Below are 25,890 nucleotides of genomic sequence, written 5' to 3' on the forward strand. Positions count from 1 at the left end.
TATAATAAATAGAACTGGCTAGCATCGCATGTATATCCGCATTATATTAAAACCCCCTTAACTGTTGACCACTAATTAAAATAGTCTGTTAGTTCAGGGGGGTGGTCTGTCTGTGCATATGCCCTCCCCTCTCTGATCAGCTCACAGATGGGCCACACCAACCTTCTGTTCCAGCAGGGATCCCAACAGATCTGAGCTCTGAACAAATAATAAGAGAGAGAGAGAGAGAGACAGGTATAGAAAGAGGAACAGAAAAGACAAATTAAAGCAAGCAGGAAGGATGGGGACTGTGATATCGTGGAGGATGAGGTGAGGAGAGAGGTGAAGGGACAGAAAAGCAGACTCGAGTCAGTAGCTAAGTGCCTTGTGACCAGAATGAAACAGAAAGCCTCAGGCAGATGTAAAGAGTAAAGAAGAAAAGGAGGGGGTGGCAGAAAGGGAGGGGGGAAAGCGGAAAGGGGGAGTCAGTTTGAGAGTAAGAGGAAGGTAGAGTGAGTGAAAGAAATAAATAGAGAGTGTGAGAGGAAGAGAGAGGGAGGGCGGCGGTGGGGGAAGATTGTGAGCCGGTGCGGCCGTGTTGATTGGCTTGTATGAAAACACATGACTGCAGTGGGGAGCCTCTTGCTCAGGGTGAGTGGCTCTGCTTCAGACCAAACCACATTAGATGAAATGAATCCATTCCCCAGCCTGTTAAAGGAGCGCGCTGCCCGGGTTCTAGAGAGAGAGAGAGAGAGAGAGAGAGAGAGAGAGAGAGGGAGGAGGGGCGGATTGAGTGGCAGGAGAGAATGGGGGAGAAAGAGAGGGAAAAAAGGAGAGATGGGGGCAGGAGGAGGCCAGCACACACACATATGGTGCTAGAGAGACTGCTCGAGAGATTACGGCACATTTTAGGTCAGGACAATAGAGAGCAGTGGAGAGCCTTTACGCTGCCTTTCTGGACTCACATAACAAATGCTGCCTTGTGCTGTCTGCAGGGGCCACTGTCCAGCTCGCTGCTCCTCACCACACACACACGGAAAAAGGCTTCAGAGCAAGAACAGAATGGTTATGTGCTCAGCTATTTTTCACTATTTACAGTTTTTCAGTTTCATCTTCATAAAAGATGTCTGAATTAGTCGACTAGCAAAACAGTTATGGGAAAGTTTGAGTTTGTGTACTTTTGATATATTTACGCTTAAAATATATGACGACTATTCCTTAAGAAAACAAAATATCATTGTGTTTTGAACACAAGCAACACAAGCACATGTTTCATGAAAATCAACTGACTAAAAATAGTATTTATTGGTTTTAAATGTTAACTGCAAGATGCTGCCAATGTTTACAAGAACCAAATTTAGGGCTACTTGAACGGAATAGTGTTAGTTCAGAGATGAGCTCTAGTTTGCTAATGCAATTTGGTTTTAAATGTTGTTATCAAATCACGCAACAACATGAAAAAAAGTTCACGGTTTATATATTTATTCAGCAAGAATGAATGAGAGAGTTATAACATTACATATATTTCTATTAACATATTTTTAGCCGCACAACTGTTTTCAACATTGACAATAATAAGAAATGTTTCTTGAGCTCAAAATCTGCATATTAGAATGATTTCTGAAGGATCTTGTGTCAATGAAGACTGGAGTAATGATGCTGAAAATTCATCACTGGAATAAATTACATTTTAAATTGTAACACACATGTCTGTTTTTAATGTATTTTGATCGAATAAATGCTGCCTTGGTGAGCATAACATTACAAAAACCGCACTGACCCCAAACTTTTGAACAATAAGGTAGTAGTGTCCAAATTCTTGTTGGCCTAACTATTTGTGGCTTAAAGTTAGTTTGTGGGGATCGATCCAAGCAGACCGTGCCGTGGACACATGCCTCTCAGCTGTGGTGTTCACACCAACAGGTGCTGAGACACTTTCCTCTGTCTCTTCTCTGCTGGCGGTCTGGTCTGATCTTTAGTATGACTGCACTCTGATTAGCCAAGCTGAAAGAGAGCAGGTCCTGCTAGTCTCATATGTTACAACCACATAACTCACAGTCAATGCACTGACCGTCTAAAGGCATACTGTGCACAAGACCTGGCTGAAACCACCGGTCTCCTCTAATTGGCGGGTGCTATGCAACGCTCTGAAATCAAGAGTTCACCAGTTCACAGATAAAGATTAGTTTTATGAACTCTTTTAATGGAGACCTAATCACTGGATTAGTTTGACAGGTCAGTGGGATCAAATATATTAGAACAGTAGTATTTATTCCTCTGCATATTCTTCTATATTTTTTCTCACTGTAAAAAATATTGTTGGTTAAACTTAAAGTAGAAGTAACCTGGTTGCCTTCAAATTTATTGAAATAAAAAAATTAGTTGATACAATGAAGGAAATTGCTTTAAGAAACTCAAAATATTGGATGTGAACCACATAAAAAAAAAAGATAAATCATGAAAATAGCATAATTTGGCATAATTTTGGCAATTACCCAGTAGGCTTACAAAATCTTTTAATATTTGAATAAAGGTTGTCGATTATCAAAAATGTTCATTGTATTAACTCAAATTTTGAGTTAATGCACTGAATACCTGGTAACCAGGTAACTTATTTTTGTTTGTTTTTTAATTACAGTGTGGAACATAAAATAAGATATTTTGAGAAATGTCAATACAGTGACGATCAGTGGTCACCAACTTTCTTTTCAAACATCTTTTGTTTTCCACCGATGGAAGAAACTTACACGTTTGGAATGACATGAGGGGATGAAATTTTGTAGTTTGGGTGAACTGTCCCTTTTATTGGCATGTAAAATTAAGATCAGTTGTGATTGTTCATTTTACATGTCAGTCAAACTGATCTTTCCTGCCTTAGTGGGAAGCACTTGGCCAGAATAAGATCGAAAAGACACTCTGCTGATTGAGTTTATTTTCTGGCTATGTACCATTGTTCTGCCTGCATTAAAGTGGCGAATGAGACGTTTACACCACGTGAATGAGTTGAGTTGCTTTGAGTAGATCTCTTGGTGGGATCAGAGCCCGAGCTGTAATTATGATCTGTCTTTTAAGCTTGGCCTTTTTCTTGAATTGTGTTCCAGGCTGGTATCAGTCTCTCAATCCCTGTCCTTAACCCAAGAGAGGGACTGATGGTATTTATAGAGAGCTACCTTTGAAAAGGGGAGTCAAGCGTGAGTGGAAATGCAAAACTCACTCATGCGGCGTGTGTCTGATTATGAAGAGATAATTCGCCCTGCACAGAATACATCTCTCTCTCTCTCTCTCTCTCTCTCTCTCTCTCTCTCTCTCTCTCTCTCTCTCTCTCTCTCTCTCTCTCTCTCTCTCTCTCTCTCTCTCTCTCTCTCTCTCTCTCTCTCTCTCGCAGCCCTCTTTCTGACCCCACCTTTCTGAAGATTAAACACAGTGTGTTTTTTATACTTCACTTTCTTGCTTTTGTTTTTGTTCTGACAGTATGAATTTTGTCTAGGCTCGTTCATCTGATATGATTTATCCTACTGTTTTTTTGAGGTTTAGGTTCTCTACCATGCTGTTTTACTTCTTAATGCCTGGATATTACGTTGTATGGTTTGACGGTGTGAATTCCACAAACTATTCTGTCGAATCATTGGTTTCACCAATAGTTTTAGTATGCTTGTTTTATTTATTATGCTTAATTTATTTAAGTAATGTTTTAATGAATAACCTCAATATTTGAAAAAGTGACACGTGTGTGTGTGTGTGTTTAATAATACTAATACTAATAACAATTAGTATTATTATTATATTTAAAGGATAAGTGAATGGTGAAATGCTTCCATCGTGGCCAAGGAACTGACTGTATACTTTCTGTTTGGAGTGACTCCATGGCTAGCTTCTGCTTCTCTTTGAATAATGAGAACAAGAGTTTGTTTTCATTGAGGTAGTTGGTGTGTTATATAACTGGTGTTTTTCCAGCCTTCATTGCCTGAGGGGTGAGAGAGAGAGAGAGAGAGAGAGAGAGAGAGAGAGAGAGAGAGAGAGAGAGAGAGAGAGAGAGAGAGAGAGAGAGAGAGAGAGAGAGAGAGAGAGAGAGAGAGAGAGAGAGAGAGAGAGAGAGAGAAAGAGAGAGAGAGATTGGTGATCAAGCTGGAGTTTTGGACTCTAGGCTCTGCTTTACAGCTCTCTGACGTCATAGATCAGGATGTTCAGCAGCCACTGTAATGATGTTTTCATGTCATCATCACCCTCTTGGAAGCCCGTAGCTTAGAGTTTGCACACCAAACAAAAGCCGAGAGAGAGAGGAGGAGGAGGAAAGTGAGCACCCACCCCCCCCATTCTTCCTCACACTGAGCATAGCTGGAGGTGAGAGTGACAGCGGGGTAAGGAGGGAAATAGTTAATCAATAGCCACAAGGTCAGACAGGCGAACCTCTGGTTTGAGCGTTCCCCGTTAGTGGGTTGGAGCAGAGGATTTGTAGCGCTTGTAAAGGCTTAAAGGAACACTCAGCAGTTATTTGTGGTGGTGCTGATGGTCAGGGTGGCAGGGCTGCAGTGTGTGAGAGAGAGAGACACCTGCTGGCCTTTGACCGTCACTGCAGCCACATCGACACAAATCCTGTCGGAGCATTTTTGCCAAATTAGCATTACATTTACTCTTTGCAAAAAAAAGACAGTATTCTCTTATATCCAGAGCAATTTACATTGCATTCAATGGACAAAACTTATCCAATTTTATCCAGTTTTTAGAGAAAAAAAGATCTAAATATAAAATTAATATATAATATTTAACTTGGAAGCAAATTGCATAAGATATGACTTGTTTAGAGAGAATAGTTTTTTGTTGTTGTTGTTTTTCTTCAAAAGTAAGTTTTTCACAATTTTTCTTCTCTGTAGAGTTTTGTATTTTTTTGAGAATTTTTATTTAGTTTTACTGGGAAACAATACAAAAACGGATTATTAATAAAAATAATAATAATAATTCCTATTATCATTTGCTTTCATTGCATCCAACTGCACAGTTGGTGGTTATTTTTGCTCAAACTGACGTGGGTTCAGCACACTTTTATTATGCAGGTCCCAGGCATGCCGTCTCATCCGTGACTTACATGCTTAAACATTTCATGTGGGCTTAAGAAAGCACTCTTAATACCTGTCCCGACATCACTTCCTGAAATGCACTGACTGCTTTAACATATATAGGGCACTATCTAACCCTCCTGAGAGCCGGAGACGCTCCCTGTCCTGTCACGCACACAGCCGAGGTATTTGAAGAGCGCTTTATCAGACCTCTGCAGTGGGTGGTGGGGGAATTTTGCTGTCTGTCAGTTTTTTTTTCCCTACATTTTGTGCCTTGGAATTTTAAGAGCTATGGCAGTAAAGTGGTCAGATGAGAGATGAAGTCCCGACATTCCCATTCCTTACCAATTAATCCTTCTGTGTGTCGGAGCAGTGAGTTACAGTGCTGGCCACGGGGCCTCATGTTTATTTGCCAGCGAACTCAACTGTAAATCAGTCCACAGCGGCTAAATTGATAACCTTGAATGTAAGGCCTGATATCTTTAGTAGCGTGTAATGGACACACTGATGGGGTTCAGGCATTTGTAGAGGTCTGTAAGCACACATACTCACACTTCTTCTGCTTTTGTGCTGTTGCTGATAATTTATGAAGATCAAGGTTGCTCTTTACTTGTAAGAAACTAAGAGGAGTGTCAAAGTTACACCGTCAACATGAAAGATGGATGGGACGGCTCCTCCTCAGCCACTACTGAAATGTCATATGAGCAATCGTGTCTTTCAGGGCCTTGTTGAGATCACAGATTTGCGATGAAGAGCTCTCCTGTTTTTCTCTCAGCCTGACACACTCTTCTCTTTGTCTGTCCATTTTTCAGAGAGAAGAACTTTAATGGCTTCCAGGTAGAGAGAAAGAGGCAGCAGTCAAGATGAACTCGATTCCTTCGATGGACAGGCACATACAGCAGACCAATGACAGGCTGCTGTGCATCAAACAGGTGAGGACCCAGGATAAGAACCCCAGTGACACAACGACTGTCCGTCTGTCTGTTCATTGTTACAGACTTGGCTCATATCAGGTTGCTGAGTATGGTTGGAGTCTGAACTCCGTTGTCCTCCTCGGCGGTTTTCCAAGCATCTCCTTTCAGTCGATTGCTTCAATTTGCTTGTGCTTGTGTACACAAACATACACATTAGTTCGCTATCTATGTGCAGACATGCCATAGACTTCTATTACTTTTAAATTAAGCTAATTACACTACCATTCAAAAGATTTATTTAAAGAAATTCATATTACGAGTGAAAGTAAAAACATAATGGTACAAAAATATTTATATTTTAAATGAATTTGATTGTTTTATTCATCAATTAAACCTGAAAAAAAAATCAGGGGTTTCACAAAAAAATGAAGCAGGACAACAGTTTTAAAAATGATGATGATAAATGTATCTTAAGTACCAAATCAGCATATTAGTCTGATTTCTGAGGGATCATGTGACACTGAAGACTAGAGTAATGATGCAAATTCAGCATTGCCATGACAGGAATAAATTGTGTTTTAAAATATATTCAGTTTTTTCACAATATTACTGATATTACTGTTCTTTTGAACAAATAAATGCAGCCTTGGTGAGCATAAGACTTTCTTCAAAAATATTACAAAAAAACTAACCAACCTCCCACTTTTGAACAGTAGTGTATAATGACTGATTAACCCAAAGCCTAACCCTACACCTAAATTAATACTTTTTACAATGTCCCCTAATGATTTGTCTTATCATTTTTTTTATAAACCATAAACCTATCAGTAGGTATCTGTATATTTAAAGCACAAATTTTGAATAATTTATGAGCACTTCAGTTTGTGAAAACTACTTCAAAAGTGCTCATGTTTCACTATATCAGTGAGGACATTTGAAGCAAAAATGGCATTCATAATTATACACACACACACACGTATATCTTTTGATTGTAGACTTTGAAAATTGCAGAGTGCTATGTAGGTGTGACATTATGCTTTTCTTGACAGATTTATGGGAATATTTCACATGCCAACTTGTTACACACAGTTCAGGATTTTTCATGTCCACACAGTTTTCTGCTAGGCTTTGTTGTCTCTGCTTCAATTAGGCAAGTCTAAGCGCTAATAAGATCATGTCCACAGCATGTAAGAATTCATTGAATTTCTGAGCCTATTTAATTGGTTACAAATGACACTGTTATCTCCGTTTTGCATAGCAGATTGAGCCTGATTAAAACTAAAGACAAAACAATATCGATTGCTGCACACTAATCATATTGATATGGCACATTGTCCCGGTGAGCTCAATTTTAGGAGAGACAGTATTTGTTTATAGAAGTATACGTTATAATTTTATTTTTCCCCTGATGTCCACATATTATTTGTATCAGGGTTTTTGCGGCAACAACAGTTATATAGATTTACACAACTGTTTTTCTGACCGCTCGGCCATGTGTCCACCAAAGCGTATTCTTTTCCAGAGGCTAGTGTGCTTTAATTGTTTTCAATGGGAGCGCTGCTGAGCATCTATTTCACACTGACCCCTTAATGCTTTTTTCCATTTTTTTTGCCGGTCGCTGGGAGTTAAAGAATGTTCAACTTAGGGTAAAACTCGTCACTGTCACAGCAGCCATCCAATCATAGTGGAGGAGGGGCGGGACACACTACACCGACCAACCGTCATATTCTGCTTTGTACAACCTCAACAAATGAAAACAATAAGCACATCTCTTCATCCAAAACTAGTGCGAGACCAACAATGTTATATTGTTGGTCTGGCACTAAAGTAAAGTAAAGTTTACATACTAAAGTATGTAAAGATGTGTCTACATCTTTACATTCATAAACAAACTATTTACAAAATCAGATACTAGTAGCAGTTGGGCTGATATTCTGTATCATATCGCACCTATAGCGTCTCAGCTGAAGAAAAAAAACGCTGCACTGCAAAAGAGCACTGTTTTCAGCAGGCTAAAAACGCTTTGGTGGACACACCTACTATCGATTTGCTACTGTACTTTTAAGACTTCCATATTTAAATGACCTCTACATCTATATGTAAATGTCTGTACGTTGTACAATTTGTAACTGTTCTAATATTTGTGACACAAATATGTCAAAAACCTGATACTCTTTCAATCTAATAGGGGTGTTTCCTTTGCTCTCTGTCGAGTTTCCCTCTTTTCATCATTCTGCCATCCTGTCACTCAATCATACGCCTGCCTGTCATGCAATCTATTCTTCCCTCAACTTTACTCAGTTGGTTATAATGACAGAAGTGTAAAACATTATGTCCAATCTCATGACTAACACCCGCGTGAAGCCATCAGCATGTTGTGATTGTAATGTCGATCAAATGGACCATTTTCTCTCTCGACTTCTTTGACTTATTTTCTATTCTCATACAACCAGCCATCTGAGTTTAATTTACAAGTCCATCCTACAGAATTTCTCTGTTTTCTCATTGCGCGCTTCCTCTCCAGCAGTTAAAGCCCGCACACTGAGCAGTCAGCAGCCAATAGCTGTCAATCACACAAAATGAGATCCTCTTCTGTCTGAGAGGCGCAGACTGACATCACAATCAACTTAAGGCGAATGTTGCACTGAATTGAATCACACACTCACCCAAACCAATTTTTCCTACAATTTTGTTGTTCATTTTAACTACATATTAAATAATGTATGTGTATATATATATATATATATATATATAATATATATATCAAAAAATAAGCGTGACATTGTTGTTGGTAGGGAGTTGTTGGGATTATTTCACAATCTGCTCAATTACTGGGGTTTTCACACACAACCATTTCTAGGGTTTACAAAGAATGGTGTGAAAAGGGAAAAACGTCCAGTATGTGGCAGTCCTGTGGGCGAAAATACCTTGTTGATGCTAGAGGTCAGAGGAGAATGGGCCGACTTATTCAAGCTGATAGAAGAGCAACTTTGACAGAAATAACTACTTGTTACAACCGAGGTATGCAGCAAAGCATTTGTGAAGCCACAACACGCACAGTCTTGAGGCGGACGGGCTACAACAGCAGAAGACCCCACAGGGTACCACTCATCTCCACTACAAATAGGAAAAAGAGACTACAATTTGCACAAGCTCACCAAAATTGGACAGTTGAAGACTGGAAAAATGTTGCCTGATCTGATGAGTCTCGATTTCTGTTGAGACATTCAGATGGTAGTCAGAATTTGGCGTAAACAGAATGAGAACATGGATCCATCGTGCTTTGTTACCACTGTCCAAGCTGGTGGTGGTGGTGTAATGGTGTGGGGGATGTTTTCTTGGCACCCTTTTGGCCCCTTAGTGCCAATTGGTCATCGTTTAAATGCCACAGCCTACTTGAGTATTGTTTCTGACCATGTCCATCCCTTTATGAACACCATGTACCCATCCTCTGATGACTACTTCCTACAGGATAATGCACCATGTCATAAAACTCAAATCATTTCAAATTGGTTTCTTGAACATGATAATGAGTTCACTGTACAAAAATGACCCCACAGTCACCAGATCTCAACCCAATAGAGCATCTTTGGGATGAGATGGAACGGGAGCTTCGTGCCCTGGATGTGCATCCCACAAATCTCCATCAACTGTAAGATGCTATATCAATATGGGCCAACATTTCTAAAGAATGCTTTCAGCACCTTGTTAAATCAGTGCCACGTTGAATTAAGGCAGTTCTGAAGGTGAAAGGGGGTCAAACACAGTATTAGTATGGTGTTCCTAATAATCCTTAGATGAGTGTATATGTATATATTTTTAATTAAAATATATATCATCTGTGAATAGTGGCCCCATTTTTTTTGGTTTATTTGTATAGCTTCAGTTTATTCTGCTAACTAACTAAAACTGAAACTCTTATCATTCACATTGTTTACCTTTGAATGCACGATGAACGTTTGGATGATCAGAACAATTCTCTTGGCTCATTCTCCATCAAGAACATGAGGAGGAATTTAATGATTAGAAATAATAAGTGAAACATGCCACAGCGACTCGTTTTAATTAGAGTCTTTCTTTTCTCTTTTCTTCTTAAGCAAGAAGAAATTATCATTCACATGGAACATGAATACAAATTTGCTGAAGAGTATTCTGATGCTGGAGGAGGCAGTTATTCATGGTCCATGTCCCGTGTAGGACTGATGAAATGAGCTCATGCTCTGGGATTTCCTCTGACAGATTAGTTGATGAGAGCAATTGCCCTTAAGATTTCAAGATCCTGACCTTTTTTTTTTTTCCCTGTCTTTTATCTGAGTACAATCTTCAACGTGGTTGAATAATTTGAAGATTTCTTTCTATAGAATTGCCTTTAATTAAGTAAATAAAATTGAGAAAACTTAGTCCTATTCTGCAAATCTTTTTCTGTTCTTTTTCTTTTGCAAATCCAGAAAATAAAATTAAATAAATAATTTTAAAGATTTATTTTTTATTATTTACTTTTCTAGCCCTGGAATACATTTAATATACCCTAATTTTACCAGGTTTTCCATGTATGTAAACGGTGTATGTAAACATCATATGTAAATATTGTAAAGCTTGCTTTTTTTTTGTCGTCGCTACTGGACTGGGAAAACAGCAAGACAATAGCAAGAATCTTCCATTATACAGCCACTTAATATTTAAATACAGTGATTTGAAGTATTGATGATCAGAAGTGTAGATGTCCAGACCTGGTTAAGCAACATGATTTAAAGCCTCTGGAGTGACTGTTCACAACACACAGAGCTGCCCTGAGGTGGAGAGGTCCTGTTTGGACACCGTGTGCTTGGCAGGGGAAAGGTGGAGTGCTGAGATTTGGCCACTGTTATGTTAACACCTGTGTTGCGATCCTGCCAAAAACCCTTCATTGCTGACACTCTGCTCTGAGTGCCCACCATCATAACAACAAGCTTTTCATCCCCTCCTCTCGCTCCTGATAATCGTGCGGTTAGACCCAGACATCAGAATGTTCGCTTCAACAGAGAACTGGCTTCCTCAAAATGGATATTTTTTTAAATGTATTATTTTTTTGGTGAGAGGGGGGAACATTCGCTACCCGCATATCCCTTATGCTGTGCAGGATTTACTCAGCAGGGTTCTGCGGCAGTAGACATTGGCTCTTTGTCAGATGAGCTCTTTGTCAACACACACACACCAAAGCCGCTCATTCAAATGGCGACCTCTGCCGCCCTTGGAAGACAATGCCGCTTCCTCGCAGCAAGCCGGGGAAGAGGAGGTGTCCGTCGGAGTATAATGGTCTTCAAAGTGCGCAGTCTCCTCCTCAGAGCAGCCAAACATTGCCGGAGCATTAAACGTGCAAAGGCTCTGAAGAGGGTGTACAGATTGCTCGTTTGTTTAAATTTCTTGTCATGTCTTGTGCGCCACCAGTCGCTGGAGAGTTTGGGTGGGGGGAGGGCAGTCCTGAGGGGAGGATAAACAACCTCGGCGCTCAATAAATAAAAAAATCGTAGGGAAAGGAGAATAAGCCTTTTCTCATTCAATTCTGCCACAAAGCCCCCCCTCTTGTGCTCGCCTTATTGGCCGGCCTGCTTGACTATGGCTTTCAGAGGTGCAGATCTATTACATCTTAGTGGACAAAAGATGATGAAGAGTCTGGATTAGGACGTACTGCGGTGTGTGAGGAGGCCTTGAAGCACACTGAGCTCTTTGTCAGAAGAGTGGATCTGTCCCAAAATGCACAGCTGCGTTCAGACCAGGAGGCCTTGGGTTACCGGCTGGGTTCTTGCAGGGCTGTGCAGATGCACCAAGTCAAAGGGCAAAGGGAGCTGGAGCACTTGGCTGACTGAAACATATACTGTATTTAAAATATGAAGCGCATATTTTTTTTAAAAAAAAATTAAAAGGATAATTAACCCCTAGAAGAAAATTCTGTCATAAGCCACTTAAGCATCTTCTTTGGAACATAGAATATTTTGAAAATGTTGTTGACAGGTCAGTTTTGGTTACTATTGCCTTCCGTTGTACAGGTTTAAAATGGCATGAGGATTCCATTTAAGAGAAAATTAGTTTTATGGTTTTCTAAATCATCATTTTGTGGAAATAGTTTTCTAGGTGGTGCTCATCCTTGAATTCCTGCATGTGTAGTTTTCTCTCAGAATATTATACACATGGTGATATGTGTCGTGTTGAATTTTTATGGTTAAAAACTTCAATATGTTAACCATGCACTGTTTGATTTCTTTCTCTCAAACAGCACTTACAGAATCCGGCCAATTTCCAGACGGCGGCCACAGAGCTGCTGGACTGGTGCGGAGACCCACGAGCTTTCCAGCGGCCCTTTGAGCAAAGCCTTATGGGATGCTTGACGGTAAGCCAGCAGCTGCTCAAGTCTTGTCCTCATGTCAGGGGCCAGTGACGAAGGTTAAAGCAACAGTCACGCTTCATGTGTCCCACTGCCCACCCACTCATCTCTCTCTTGTTTCTTATCTTCCCTCCTGTAACCTCTGCTTCGTGTGTGTGTGTGTGTGTGTGTGTGTGTGTGTGTGTGTGTGTGTGTGTGTGTGTGTGTGTGTGTGTGTGTGTGTGTGTGTGTGTGTGTGTGTGTGTGTGTGTGTGTGTGTGTGTGTGTGTGTGTGTGTGTGTGTGTGTGTGTGTGTGTGTGTGTACATGTTTTTCTTGCCTGGTGGGGACTTCAACCTGAATGCACACAGACTCATTGTGTCCTAAATATAGGTCCCCACGGGTACAACAGCTTATAAATCATACAGAATTTGTTCTTTTAAATATGTAAAAATACAGAAAAGTTTTGTGTGATGGGTAGGTTTAGGGGTAGTGTAGGGGGATAGAATATATTTTTTGTACAGTACAAAAACCATTACGTCTATGGCGAGTCCCCAGAAAGAAAGTGCACCAGACTGTGTGTGTGTGTATTGGGTATTTATGTGATTTAATTTTTTTGATGATAAAAAAATATTTCTACTGTCCCAATAAGCTAAGTAAGCCACTAGTCTTTTTTTATTTAATTATTTTTGGTGGTGCAGAAAATACAGTAGGTTGAGAAGTAGTACCTTGTCCCACATTCTCCATGACAGTCATTGATTTTGGCACACTGCCAGTGTTTAGCACCTTCAGTCTGATTCAGGCCTCCAATCCAGGTGCTTTTCATGGGTGTACAGACATTTTCCATTGATTTCCACTGGACTTATTTCACCCCCGCTCTGTGATCTGAATTCCTCAGATAATGATTTACAGCGATGCTCTCGGATTCCCCTCCGTTTGAGTTGATCTGGCTAGACATACATTAGGTATCTTTACTGAGATTTATTTTTTCTTAAATAGCTGCCGTTTTATATCTTAAATCACTGGTTCTCAACCAGAGCCACGGAAAACTATTTAAACTGCCTTTTGAGATTAATGAGAATGTTAACAGACAGCTTTCTCCATCTCTCCCATACCTCCTTGACATTGCACGGCTCTGACAGCCTGAGTTTGGTTCAACCTCCCTCTCTGTAGTTAATGTCACGTGTGTAAATGACAATCCGTTTTCACACCACACGCGCTCACTCCGAAAGGATGTGCAGTATGTTTGCGCTCTGTATATTCTAATTAATTTGTCTGATGCGGCGCAGTCCCTCAGAGAGCAGCGGAGAAGTTCTTCTCCCCAGGTGAGGATGTAGCGGTGAGGATGGTGAAGAGATGAAAGAACTGTGGAGATAAGAATGTTGGCTGACAGATGTGGACATGTCTTACACATTTCCCCTCAGGCAGCAGGTAACTCTCTGCTCTCCGCAGACCTACATATGGAGCTGTTCTTCCATTGTCTCCCAGCTGCACAATATCAGCACTCAGCCAAATGAGAAATGACATCTCCGAACTGTCAGTAGCTTTAGAGATGACAACTATCTCGGCTGTTCCACTGTCTTTTCTTGTCAACCCCTGTATATATGCAGTGCTATAGGCCTCGCTCTGAAAATTATTAAACAGCCATCTTTTTCTTGCATGTTTTATTCGGGTCACTGTTTGTGTGCACTCTGCCCTTTAGCAAAACTGTAACCGAGGTCATTTGTGTGGCTCAGTGATTCAAAAATGTTTGTCTGTTGAATCACTTAATATTTTAGGCCTGCATTCTGAGAAGAGAGATTATGTCGAAAAGGCTTATGAGAGGATGCATTTCTAAACGCCAGTGGAATCTATACCAGCCCTCATGGCAGAATGCCTGGCTGCTGCAGAAAGGAAATTAAACTTTGGCAAGAGTGCAGCGACACTGCCTGTCCAAAAATCCCCAAAAACTGGAGGACAAAAACGTCTCTAGGTTTTCAGTTTCATAGACGCCGTCCTATATTCCCGTTAAGCCATTATTTGACCATTAAATCATAAATAGAGATTTGTCAGCTCAGGTTTGATTTGCTGTTTTTTGTTGCACCACCCTGGTAGCAGATGTATGACAATTTATGAGTAAGAAGAGTCACGTTTGCACCCGATGTGAAACATAAATTGCACGTCAAGCGCTGAGTGTTAAGAATTGAGAAGGTTAGTAAGTGGATAAATGCAGCGCACAGCTGCAGCAGTGTGATACATGAGTCATTAAAGATCATGTGCAGCCTCGTTCAGATTTTACAGCAGATATTACAAAAGGTTGAATGCCTCTCGTTCTATATTGGTTGTCATTTTTGATGGTTTGAATAATAGAGAGTGAAAGGGGAGACAGAGAGAAATTCTTCAAATTGAATGTTATTCAGCGCAATATTTAAATCCTTAACTTAGCTGAATGAAGGCACCTTAACCAGTGTAACCAGGTTTTTAATTTAGTGTCTGCCGTTTCTTTCTAAAAGAATAGTTTACCAAAAATGATTGACTTATTTATTTACCCTTGTCTTGCTCCAAACCTGTATGACCTTTTTTTCTGTGAATGAGGGTTTCGGCAGAATGTTCACACTGCTGTTTTTTTTTAATAATGAAAGTAAATGGTGACTGGGGCAGCAAAGCTCCAAAAAACAAATATCATAATCATTGTACATTCATTAATTTGTTAGTTTTTGCCATTATTCATAGTTTTAACGCCACATGGCAGCATCTCGAGATGGGCATAGCTAGTGATCTAGCTTTCACCATTGAGGTTATTATTAGGGCATCCAAGTGGGTGGTTGGTGTTCAACTTCATATTGGACAGTACGGAAATGAGGGGTTAAGAATAATTTAAATTTTGTCTCACCAGGGTCGTTAGAATCATCCTTATCACCTTAAAATCGCCCCTTGTTCCTTCCATAAAGATATTGTATTATTTGAGAAGACTTGGAATAAATAGTCACCTTATGGACACACTTTTTTGGCTGTATTTGTCCTTTCTGAAGCTTGAACCTGGTCACCATTCACTTTAATTGCATGGAGTAGCATAGACATTCTGGCTAACTTTTCTTTTTGTGTTCTATGGTATAAAGTAAGCCATGCAGGTTTGGTACAATATGAGGGTAAGTAAATTATGACAGAATATTCATTTTTGGGTGAACCGTCCCTTTAAGAGATTCCGCAGTTAAAGCCTCAGTTATGTATTCTGTGTGGTATCATTGTCACCTACCAAGTCTGTCTTACATGTGGCTTTAGAGTTTTATTTACACGAATACACGCTTTTGAATTGTTCCGCGAAAGATCACAAGATGCTTTGAAAGAGACTGGAGTTGCGAGTTCAAGGGGCCAAGTGCGGGCTGTGGTCTCTGCGGATCAGGGTATTCAGAGAACAAACAGAGACGTCTGCGCACCAGTCATACTGATCTCTGGGGAAAGCTCATCAATCGTGCCCTGCAAATATCAACACAGTCTTAACACTATTCTGCATCAGTGGAGGTGGCTGTTTTATCTTTGAATACATTATTCATGCTCATATATAAATATTTGATATGATTGCTCTAAAAAAGGGAAATTGCTCTTTTATGAGTAGTTTTTGGAGAGATATTTGGTGTACAAGGAAGAGGGGGGGCGGTAGCCGGGTGATGCGAGTATACCGCTGGTTCTCTTGTCTCTCATGGGAGTCTGGGGTAGAATTTCAAGGAAGCTTAATTGCACATAGCTCATGTAGACTATTGAAAAATTCAATAGCCTTAATGTTAAAGAGTGTGTTTAGAAGCTTTTTCAGCATGATTTTCCTTCAGTCTTTAAGCAGAGAACTATGTGTTTGCACCTCTCTTGTGAATGCAAATAATGGACACACACGTGCAGATGAACCCACAGGAGTACACAAAGCCCCGTTTTAACGCTCATGTGGTCTCTCTTCACAGGTCGTAAGCCGTGTGGCAGCGCAGCAAGGTTTCGACTTGGACCTCGGCTATCGGCTCCTGGCTGTGTGTGCGGCAAACCGCGACAAGTTCACTCCAAAGTCGGCAGGTGAGACCCTCTCCTCTCCTGCACCGTTTCTTCTCACTCATCATTGCTAATAAAACCCAGAGACACTCTGCCTGTAATGAATTCACATTTCTCATTTAGCAATGTGACAGGAAATCTTTTAATTGCGGCATTATGCAATCACAGCGCACGGCCATGCATTAGCATCCTTTCACTTTCCTTTGTCCAGCACTCACCCATCTCCTCAAGATGTTATGAGGCGATTTAACATCCAGAGGTTGTCTTTTCCTGCCCGTTTTACACGCGGAGCTCTCGGCATGCCAGAACCGCCCCCGAATAATTCACTGATAAGCCGCCAGAGTTCACTTTCCAACAATCATCCATCAGCAGAGCAGCATCGCTTTGTAATCAGCTCTGTTTGAAATCCTGACCTTCTCAGCCAAAGCTGAGTGTCCTGTTCTTGTACATTTGTCAAAGTGAATTGCGGACGGGCATCAGCCAAACAGAGATAGATGGCCAGCAAATGCTGAGGTTGAGGTGTGTGAGTGTACTTTATTTGAGAAAGGCCTGACACGGCTCGCTTTTCAGAATGAAGATAAACTGTCAATTTGAACCATGGTTACTGTAGGACACTTTGGGCTTTTAAAAAATATGTTTCTGGGTGTTCTTTCTGTTCCTCTTTTTAGATAACTGCACAATAATTTTATTAATCAATATTTTTTTATAGTCTTATTTATAGTGGAAACGGTTTATAAGTATCTAGTATAAATTTTAGTATTACAGTAATTATTAATATTTTTTAAATAGCTTTTATTCTTATATTTTAGTTTTTATTTCAATTAAGTTTTAGTGATTTTAGGTATTTTTGTCAATTGTAACATTTCTATGTAGGTTTAATTTATTTGTGTTTTAGTTTGTCATTTTACCATAGGATAGAATAGGATATAGGATAAGTTGTATATTTCATATATTTTTTGTACATGTATATATTTAGATTTTTTACATCTAATATTTATATTTTATTTTATCTTTATTTCAGTTAACGAGAACGAAAACTTTTAATAGATTTAGATAAAAATGACAGCATGCTGGAAAACATGTTCAAACGTGTAATTATAATTTATATTTATTTATTTTACTTTTTAATTAATTTACTCACAGGTTGACAGTGATTGGCCTTGTCTTATTTGGACAGTTGTACTTGAAAACAGGACAAAAATACTGATTAAGACATGTATTTTTACCTTGAACAGCTGTAATTGTGGCAGTATTAAAAGTTGTGGGATGGCTGAAATATTTATAATTTACAGAGATAGCTCAGATATTGAAATGCAAGCAGAGCCTGTATATAGCTACTCATTCAGAGCAGCTGGTGATAAAGAAATGGCTGGAAGCAGATATGACTCAGACCTCAGTGCATCATGGGGGCATCCATCTTACCTCTATCATAAGGGCGTCTGCCGCCCCAGACTCACAGACGACAGTGGCAGAGCTCGGTCTCATAAACCCCCTCTCCGTCACTCTTGCTTTCTGTCCTCCTTGATGCCACATACTCTTTCTCTCTTTATCGGTCTACATCCTTCACGCAAACACACACAGAAAGAGCTAATAGAAAAAAAAGAGATATGCACGTCGGGTGCAGAAAGTGCAGCCCCAGCGAAAACCCAGTGACAGGCAGGATGGCGACAGAGGGGCGGCCACCCGACACCACACACCGGAGTTCAGTGTGTCTGGCGCGCTCAGAGCCTGAGAGAAGCGAGACACTCCCACATTACACGATCAATGCACAATCAGGCGGCCGTGGAGAGGCAGTCACCGGCTGCAGGATGAATCCGTCATGTTTTGCTGTCTCTGTGATATACAATGCAGCTGACACTTGCCTGTAAGGATGGCCAAAAGTCATCTACTTGCACTCAGAATTACGCTTTTATTTGCTTCTCGTAAAAGAATGTTAAGTACCTGTAATGGATAAACGCCAGATGATGTCTTGTAAGATAGATGTAATTCATATATTTATGCTTTGAGTTCTTTTTAATGTTACATTTAAACTTTAATAATGCTATAAAATGGACAATTGGATTCCTTTGTAGATTTTGGCAAATCCAGAAAAACTTGAACCTCATTAGATGATTGAAGCATGTATTTTTATTTCGTTTTTTCATTGACAAAGTTACTGAGAACACATTTCTCATCGCTGCAAAACAAATCTTAATCTGTATATATTTGTCTTGTTTTCCAGTAAAAATACGAATTTCCTTGAAAACCAAAAGTGTGTTGTATAAGAAACATAATATATTTGTAGGATAATAGTGTGATAGTTTAATTATATAATATAGTATAATGTAAATATATAGTATATCGTTTTATATTATTATTTATTAATATCACCCCATTTCAAATTAATTTATTGTTTGAAGTGTAAACCTCATTGAATTTTGATAACGCTTGACAGTGCTTTAGTAAAGTAAATGTATATTGTTGTAAATATATTTACTCTATGTATTTATACTGGAAAACAATACAAACATACTAATTGAGAAATTATTTTATACAATGCACCGACAAAAGACAAATGTAATCAATGCAAAGTGATGAAAGCATGTTTGGCATTATCACCATCTGATCTGATCTGTGTGCGTGTGTGTGAATGAAGTCTAGTCTGTCAGTACGTGCTGGTTTGTGAGTGCTGACCTCTCTGTCAGTGGGATTATCTGGCAGTATTAATCTGTGATTATGGGAATTATCTGTCCACGGTGTGTTTGCATCTGTGTTTGTGTGTGCGTTCTTATTTAGTCTGATCTTCTCTGCTTACATGCTGCTGACAGACTTTTTAACCAGGCTTTGTTTGGCACCCCACTGCCAGTCCAATAAGATAATTTAGTCTAAAATCTCCCACTTTAGAGCACACAGTTGCGTCTGTACCAAGAAACGTTAAATACCTTGTCTGAGGCGCTTTTATTGAGCATATGTTAATTATACACAGCATAACAATTGCTTTTGATAGCATTTCAACAGTGCTGTCAGTCACAACAGTCTCCTCGCTTAGATCAAAATCGAGTTCTTCCTTCCGTATGTGTCATGCTGATATTTAATCGAGAGCAGGTTAGTTGAGAGAGTGACAGCTAATGGGTTTGTCTATTAGGACATGTTTCTGACTCGCGTACCCCTATTCAAAAGCCTGCTATTATTTAAACACTTTCCTGAAGAAAAAAAAAGTCAACTTCTCATCGCGTTGTTCCTGCACACAGGAGCGAAGATAGTGTGCCATTGTTCAGAATGAGATGTTGCGACAAGATAATTGCAAGGTGTGTCTCAATTTAAGTGTTTTTAAAGTCTGTTATTGAGCAGATTTGGCATGACGTGCAGAATAATTTCAGAGTTTTCATCCCTTATAACAAGACAAAAATACTTCATAAATCATCAGCTATTTTAAATTGTAAGTTTTTTTTATCAATATTGCCAATTTTACTGTACCTTTGATCACAAAAATGCAGCCTTGGTGAGCATAGGAGACTTTTAAAAAAAAATCTTCATTTATACATAGTTTATACATAGTTTTGTGACCAAAATGAGTTGGCAAGTTTATTTTGGCAAGTCTGCCCACTTTTAATCACATTTTATTGAGAGACCTTTCACCATATTCAAGTTTATGGCCCTATGTATTGTTGTTTTTATTCAGAGATATAGTGTCTTGATGCAGCTGCGTATCAACGTAAAGTTGACACATGTCTTTTTGAGTAGTGGATGGGTACAAATATTATATTGGTCACTGTAGGGTGAAACTAATCTCTCAACGCAATGGTGAGGAATGTTCCTGCTCTACATAGGAAGTCTGTCAGCAGCTTGTAAATCAGCCCAGCTGGAAGGCACGTCAGGAGAGCAACCAATCCGCCATGTCGAGGGTGACTGATCGGTTTCCAGCACCCTGCCGTAATTCACATGTCATGTACACACATGGTTTACAGAGAAGACATGAGCGCAAATACACAAGAAACTCAAGCCCGGGACCTCCCCGTTGGTGTGATATACCGCAAACCCTGCCTACCTCAGTCTGTGTACAGTTCGCACTTCGCACTTCAGAATACTTCAGATATCTTCAGATTTGTCTTTGAGCTTGCAACATGAAAAGAGAGATCTTTAGTGGGTCACAGTTGCCTTTATATGTGTGCTCGTTTCCAGGGTCCAGAATTAACATTTGCCGACCAACAAATGTGAATGAATGTTGGGGGATTAGACTTTACTTTACGATCCATTTATCACTATTAACTATGACTTTTGCCTCAACAAACTCCTAATTACTGCTTTTGAATAGTTGGTAAGACGGTTGTTAAATTTAGGTATTGGGTAGGATTAAGGGATGTCGAATATGATCATGAAGAATAAGGCAATATGTGCTTTATTACAGCCAATATCCTAGTAAAATGCATGCTAATAAGCAATTAGTTAATTGTGAGAATTGGACCCTAAACTAAAGTGTTACCATATTTATGATCAGTAAAAAAAAAGAAAACAGCCTACCATTGTCAGATGAGAAGGTAATTTTGGACTCTGCTTGAATACATTTTTCAGTATATTCTTTTCTTTCCTTCTGATGTAATCACTCCGCAACATTTCTGCTCCTTCTAGATGCTCCAGATTTGCTAGACTTTCTGTTCTTACAAAAGCAAGCAGATTGTTTTATTGTAGCTCATAATCTGCAGCGATGGTGCTTTATTATAGTGGGTTTTTATATAAAAACTCTAAGTATTTATCACAAAGATTGCTCATTTGTAAAGTTCTGAAGTTCACAGCTAGAGAGAATGGTTGGAGTGATGTGTTTGTGTTGGTGGAGGGTTATGACTCATTGCTTTGCAGTAAAAGTTAAAGGAAGCTCGAGTTCCTGTTTGAGCCAGCTTTAGCTCTTCACCTCCTTTTTCATGTAGCCCGTAGCCTTGACATCTCTCATTTTCTCTGAGTTATTTCATCCCCTTATAGCTTGATATTAAAGGTATCTGTCACACGCAGCACTTCAATGCCGGACGTGGAGATGGCGTGCACGCTGAGGTCTTGATGCTTCTTGCTACATTGTAAGTCTTTGCGGCAACAATATGTTGGAACTTTTAATGAATTATTGCTAATTTGATGTCAGTGGAATTCATTACAGTGCTTTTTTTTTGCAGCGTCAAAAGAAATCCTGCTGTTGGTACAGCATTTTTATTAGCAGATTAAGCAACGCTAATTCAAGGACTGTAGAACAGCTATGTATTAATTTATTAATGGACGCACACTATTGACAGCCTGGGGAAGTGCTGGATCTCTTTCTGATATTCAACACTTTTAGATGTGTGTAATTAACAGTGTTAGCAAGTGTCAAGTTAGGCACTTAGCGTTAAAAGCTAACACAGTTTCCATTAATTTCACCCTCACATGACACTCAAGAGAGCCGCCCACCAGCCACGAGCTTAATTAGCGTGTACGGTCTGATGGATTTATACATCGGTGTCATGTGATTAGCTCTCCAATGGACGGGATTCACCCGCTTTGATAGCAGTAATCGTAGGGCTGTGAACACAGCTTTAACTGAATTGATCCGAGCTTGTTGTTTGTTCTCAGTCTTTCTCTGAATGATTTGGTCACAGGCCAAGATACAGCCCATCTGCTGTGATAGGCCCCGCCTCCCTCTTTGCAAATTTGAAATGTGAGCCGCTCATGCTTTCCCCCCCCTTCCGCCCTCTGGCAAAGTGGCCGTCGCATTGCATGGGTGTGTGTGTGCGCGCGTGCGTGCGTGTGTGTGTGCGTGCGTGCGTGAATGTGTGGCTTCCATCAGTTCCAAATGAGCGAGGGCTTTAAGCATGTGGACGTCACTTACAACACCATAAATCTGAGGTGAGAAGACATTTGCTGCTTTCTTCCTCTGTCTCCCTTCTCTTTTTTTTTTCTTCCCCCACGTCCCTCTCTCTTTCTCTCTCTCTTGCTTCTTTTTAACCCTTTTGAAACACAACGGTGCTTCCTGTTCATTTTGTGGTTTTGCACTGCAGACAGTTTACAGGCTGTCATTGTGTGTGTGTGTGTGTGTGTGTGTGTGTTTGTGTGTGTGTGTGTGTGTGTGTGTGTGTGTGTGTGTGTGTGTGTGTGTGTGTGTGTGTGTCTGAAGTTTTCGAAGAGCTTAACCTGATTCCCCGTGGGCTACGTCTTGGAGCAGAGGAGCCAGGTATAGCAGGAGCCCATTAGCACAGAACTCCATCTGTGATTGGCTTTGCACTGGAAACCCAGAGACCGCCGCTGAATAATTGATGTGCATTGTGCAGTCGCTGGACAGGCGAAGAGAGGGAAAACAGAGAGAGCGCCCCAGACAATCAGACCAAGATAGACAGAAAGCTTGTAGATTTCTCACGGGTTCGTCTTTGCCTGCTGGTAAAATCCCATTTTTTCTGTGCAATGTGAAGACTGCGATGAGCGCCGGATCTCGACTGTTGGTAAGTCACGTGACAGCCGGAGTGCATGCGGACGGGCGAGTTGCAGGCAGGTGTATGTATGCGCAGGAACTAACTCATAAAAAAGAGTCCTGCACATGATCGAGTCGTAACTACTGACTGCTTTTGACCTAGTTCCCTCTCTCCTACACAAACGCTCACACACAGAGGGTCAGAGTAGGCTTGATTATCTCCAGGAGGAGAGCTGACCTACTTGAGGCACAGTGTTTTTGTCAGTCCTTTAGTGGTTTGATGCAAGCCTGGCGACAGCTTGGCTCCAGCCAGTTACGTGGAGCCGCTCTAGCTCCTCACCGGCTACTGTTGGTGGCGAGTGCATGTTCGTTCTTTACGGGGTTGTAAATCATCGGATAGGAGGGACGTTTTTTGCATTGCATTTGAGGTTCTGTTCTATGGGCCGTAGAGGCGATTTGAAAGAGGAATGAACGTGGGAATTTCTGAAAGTGGGGGGATGTGTGCTGCTGTGCCCCTGCTGTTTGTATATTTAGAAAGCTGGCTTCATCTCTTGTGTTTCTACAGCACTGTCTGCGTCAGGGCACAATCCCTAGATATTTATAGTAAGTAGTTGTTTCTTGTAACTGCTACAGGGCGGCAGTTAAAGCGTCGTAAGGATAATATACTGCTGGAGCAAAGTCTACAGGTTCCTGTGAAGTTTTGTTAAAGCTCTCGGCCTCTGAGTGCATGCTGATGGGGAAATAAACAGCAGTTTGCTGTAATGAGGATCCTGCTGTTCATGTGTGAAACTTTCTCCTCAGCGGTGAGGAGCTTTTTATAGCTCGGTGCTCTTTGCCCATGTGTCGTTTGCGTTTGATGGAATTACTTTATTTAAACATGCAGATGTTGTGCTAATGCTTTGGCATGCAGATGTTTTACAAAAGTTACAATTTCTCTTGAGGTTAAAATAATAAGACACCTCTTTGAATTTCCATGTTTTTTTAGAAAGTGTTTTTTGAGAGGTATGATGTTGGGATTTTAAGAATAAATTCCAATACATTAGAATTATTGGAATGATTTACCTTAAAAGGGTCATATGATGCTTTTTAATGTTTTTCCTTTCTTATTTTTTAAAGTATCTGTGCATGTAAAGGATCTGCAAGGTTACAAAGAATAATCACTTTGTTGGAGACTTTGAGCTATAGACCGGCCTAAAATGCCTTGATCGAAGTCCAGATATAATTTCCTCTACATCCCAATGTGAAATATTATATAATACCCGGTCTAAAGGCATATGCAAATAAAGAAGATGAGACTTAGTGAATTTTACCACTGTGAATTGTTCTGCTCAAGTCGTGCTTGCAAAGTTTTTTCCGATCTATTGGCTTGATCATTCATATTTTCAGAATCAAACTCAGGCGCAAACTTATACGATAAAACCGACAACATTAACTGTGTTTACAACTGATTAAAGAATTGAAAGCTGAAGCTTGCGGTAATGGTAGGGCCGTTACATTTCAGACACATGCTTGAGGTGTCTGGCCAATCACAACATACTGGGCCTGCTGTCCAATCAGAGCACTCTGAGCTTTTCGGAAGGAGGGGCTTTGTAGAAATCAGCTTGTTTCAGACTGGAAATAGAGGTTCGACAATAATGTAAAGTATGTGGATTTTGTTAGCATTATAGCATGTTAACTTTTAAAATAGCATCACATGACCTCTTTAAACATATTGCTGCGTTTTAAGTGGCTTTTTTAACAAAAGATGTTGATCTTAGGACACATTTTTCCATTCCACTGCTCTACTTTTTTTTATTGTTTTTCAATATAAAAATGCACTAGACGGAGGTGTTTGACTGTGGCACTCACGTGTTTAGCAGCATCTTGTGCATGTGGCATTCTAAAATCATGGAGCTCAAGTTAAAATAAGTTATTTTAAAAACTTTTAAAAAGTAACTTTAAAAAGTAGTCTCTAGACCTTGCGAATGGTTCTTTAAGATGATAGTATACATCACACGTTATATTTTACAGCTTCAAGACTCTAGTTGAGTACAAAAAGCTGACTAGCAGATGCAGAGTTCAAACATTTACTGTTGCCCATGGTTACAAAGTGGATGCAAGGTAAGCATCAAAAGAAGTAGGCTGTGTCAGCAAACAAAAACCATAAACAGCTTGATTACTGTAAAGGTTTTTAATAAAATAGTTTAGATTTTAAATTCTGATTGGATGATTTGTTCGAAGACATTATAAAATACAGATAACACTATCTATATTAATGTACTAAGTTGCTATGTTACTTGGCAAACATGAACAGTCTACAGTAGTCTAGAGAACATTTATTTCGAGAATAATTTATATTAATAATATTCATAAGTATACCTATTTATTAAAAAAGTTATCTTGTTATTACTACCATTTTATGGTTATGGATAAAATCACTGTAAGTTGATAAATTTGTAATAATTCCAGAAACATGCACTATATGCACTAAAATGGGTGTAGTAAAGATTTTTTAAAGTTAAATACTAAAGTTAAAGTTAAAATTATTACTTTTATTAAGCAAAAAAAGACAGTAAAGACATTTATAATTTTACAAAAGATTTATATTTCAAAAAATTGCTGTGCTTTTGAACTTTCTATTCATCAAAGAAACCTGACCAAGTATATTGCCACAATAATATTAAGCAGACAACTGTTTATATTTAGTTGTCTAAGTAGTTCTGAAGGATCATGTGAGTTGAGTAATGATTCTGAATATTCATTATTTTAAATAAATTACATTTGAAAATATATTTAAATAGAAAACAGTTATTTTAAATAATTCTATTATTAAGTTTTTTGTAAAAATGCACACAAAAAATGATGTGAATAAGGATATGAATGAACAGCTAAAATTGCCTCGCAAGTAATGTAGGATTGTCGAAATCATCACAAGAACAGTTTTACCCATCTGCACTTGAATTGTCTTTTCATAAGGACCTGTTTTAAAGTCCAAGAGAGAATTTCCATATAGTAATATAGGGAGTCGGAGCCTATAGGAGAAAAAAAATGGTTGATTAGCAATATGCTTGTTAATATGACTAATTTGACATTTAGATGTTTCCTCATTCAGTGACAAGTGTGTTAGTCATATGAAGCATCATCAAGATTTATGCATTTTATCATAACTGTAATTTAAATTGTGTGACATGGGATATTCTGTGGG

General features: G+C 39.5%; 1 protein-coding gene across 6 annotated transcripts in view; it reads left to right on the forward strand.

Annotated features, from left to right (window-relative positions):
• Positions 1 to 25,890, forward strand: part of zmiz1a (zinc finger, MIZ-type containing 1a) — a 155,990-nt gene that overhangs the window by 107,542 nt on the left and 22,558 nt on the right. For 3 of the 6 annotated variants that reach the window (XM_067420732.1, XM_067420734.1, XM_067420733.1), the window contains 3 exons: positions 5,846 to 5,965; positions 12,201 to 12,314; positions 16,219 to 16,324. In XM_067420732.1, the coding sequence (XP_067276833.1) occupies positions 5,897 to 5,965; positions 12,201 to 12,314; positions 16,219 to 16,324 (289 nt within the window). In that variant the 5' untranslated portion in view covers positions 5,846 to 5,896. Of the gene's footprint in view, positions 1 to 5,845; positions 5,966 to 12,200; positions 12,315 to 16,218; positions 16,325 to 21,192; positions 21,349 to 21,794; positions 22,148 to 22,528; positions 22,738 to 25,890 lie in introns of those variants that run through there. The other 3 variants (XM_067420735.1, XM_067420736.1, XM_067420737.1) reach the window with 3 other exon arrangements.

This window comes from Pseudorasbora parva, chromosome 17, assembly GCF_024679245.1.
Source record: "Pseudorasbora parva isolate DD20220531a chromosome 17, ASM2467924v1, whole genome shotgun sequence".
Classification (NCBI taxonomy): Eukaryota; Metazoa; Chordata; class Actinopteri; order Cypriniformes; family Gobionidae; genus Pseudorasbora; species Pseudorasbora parva.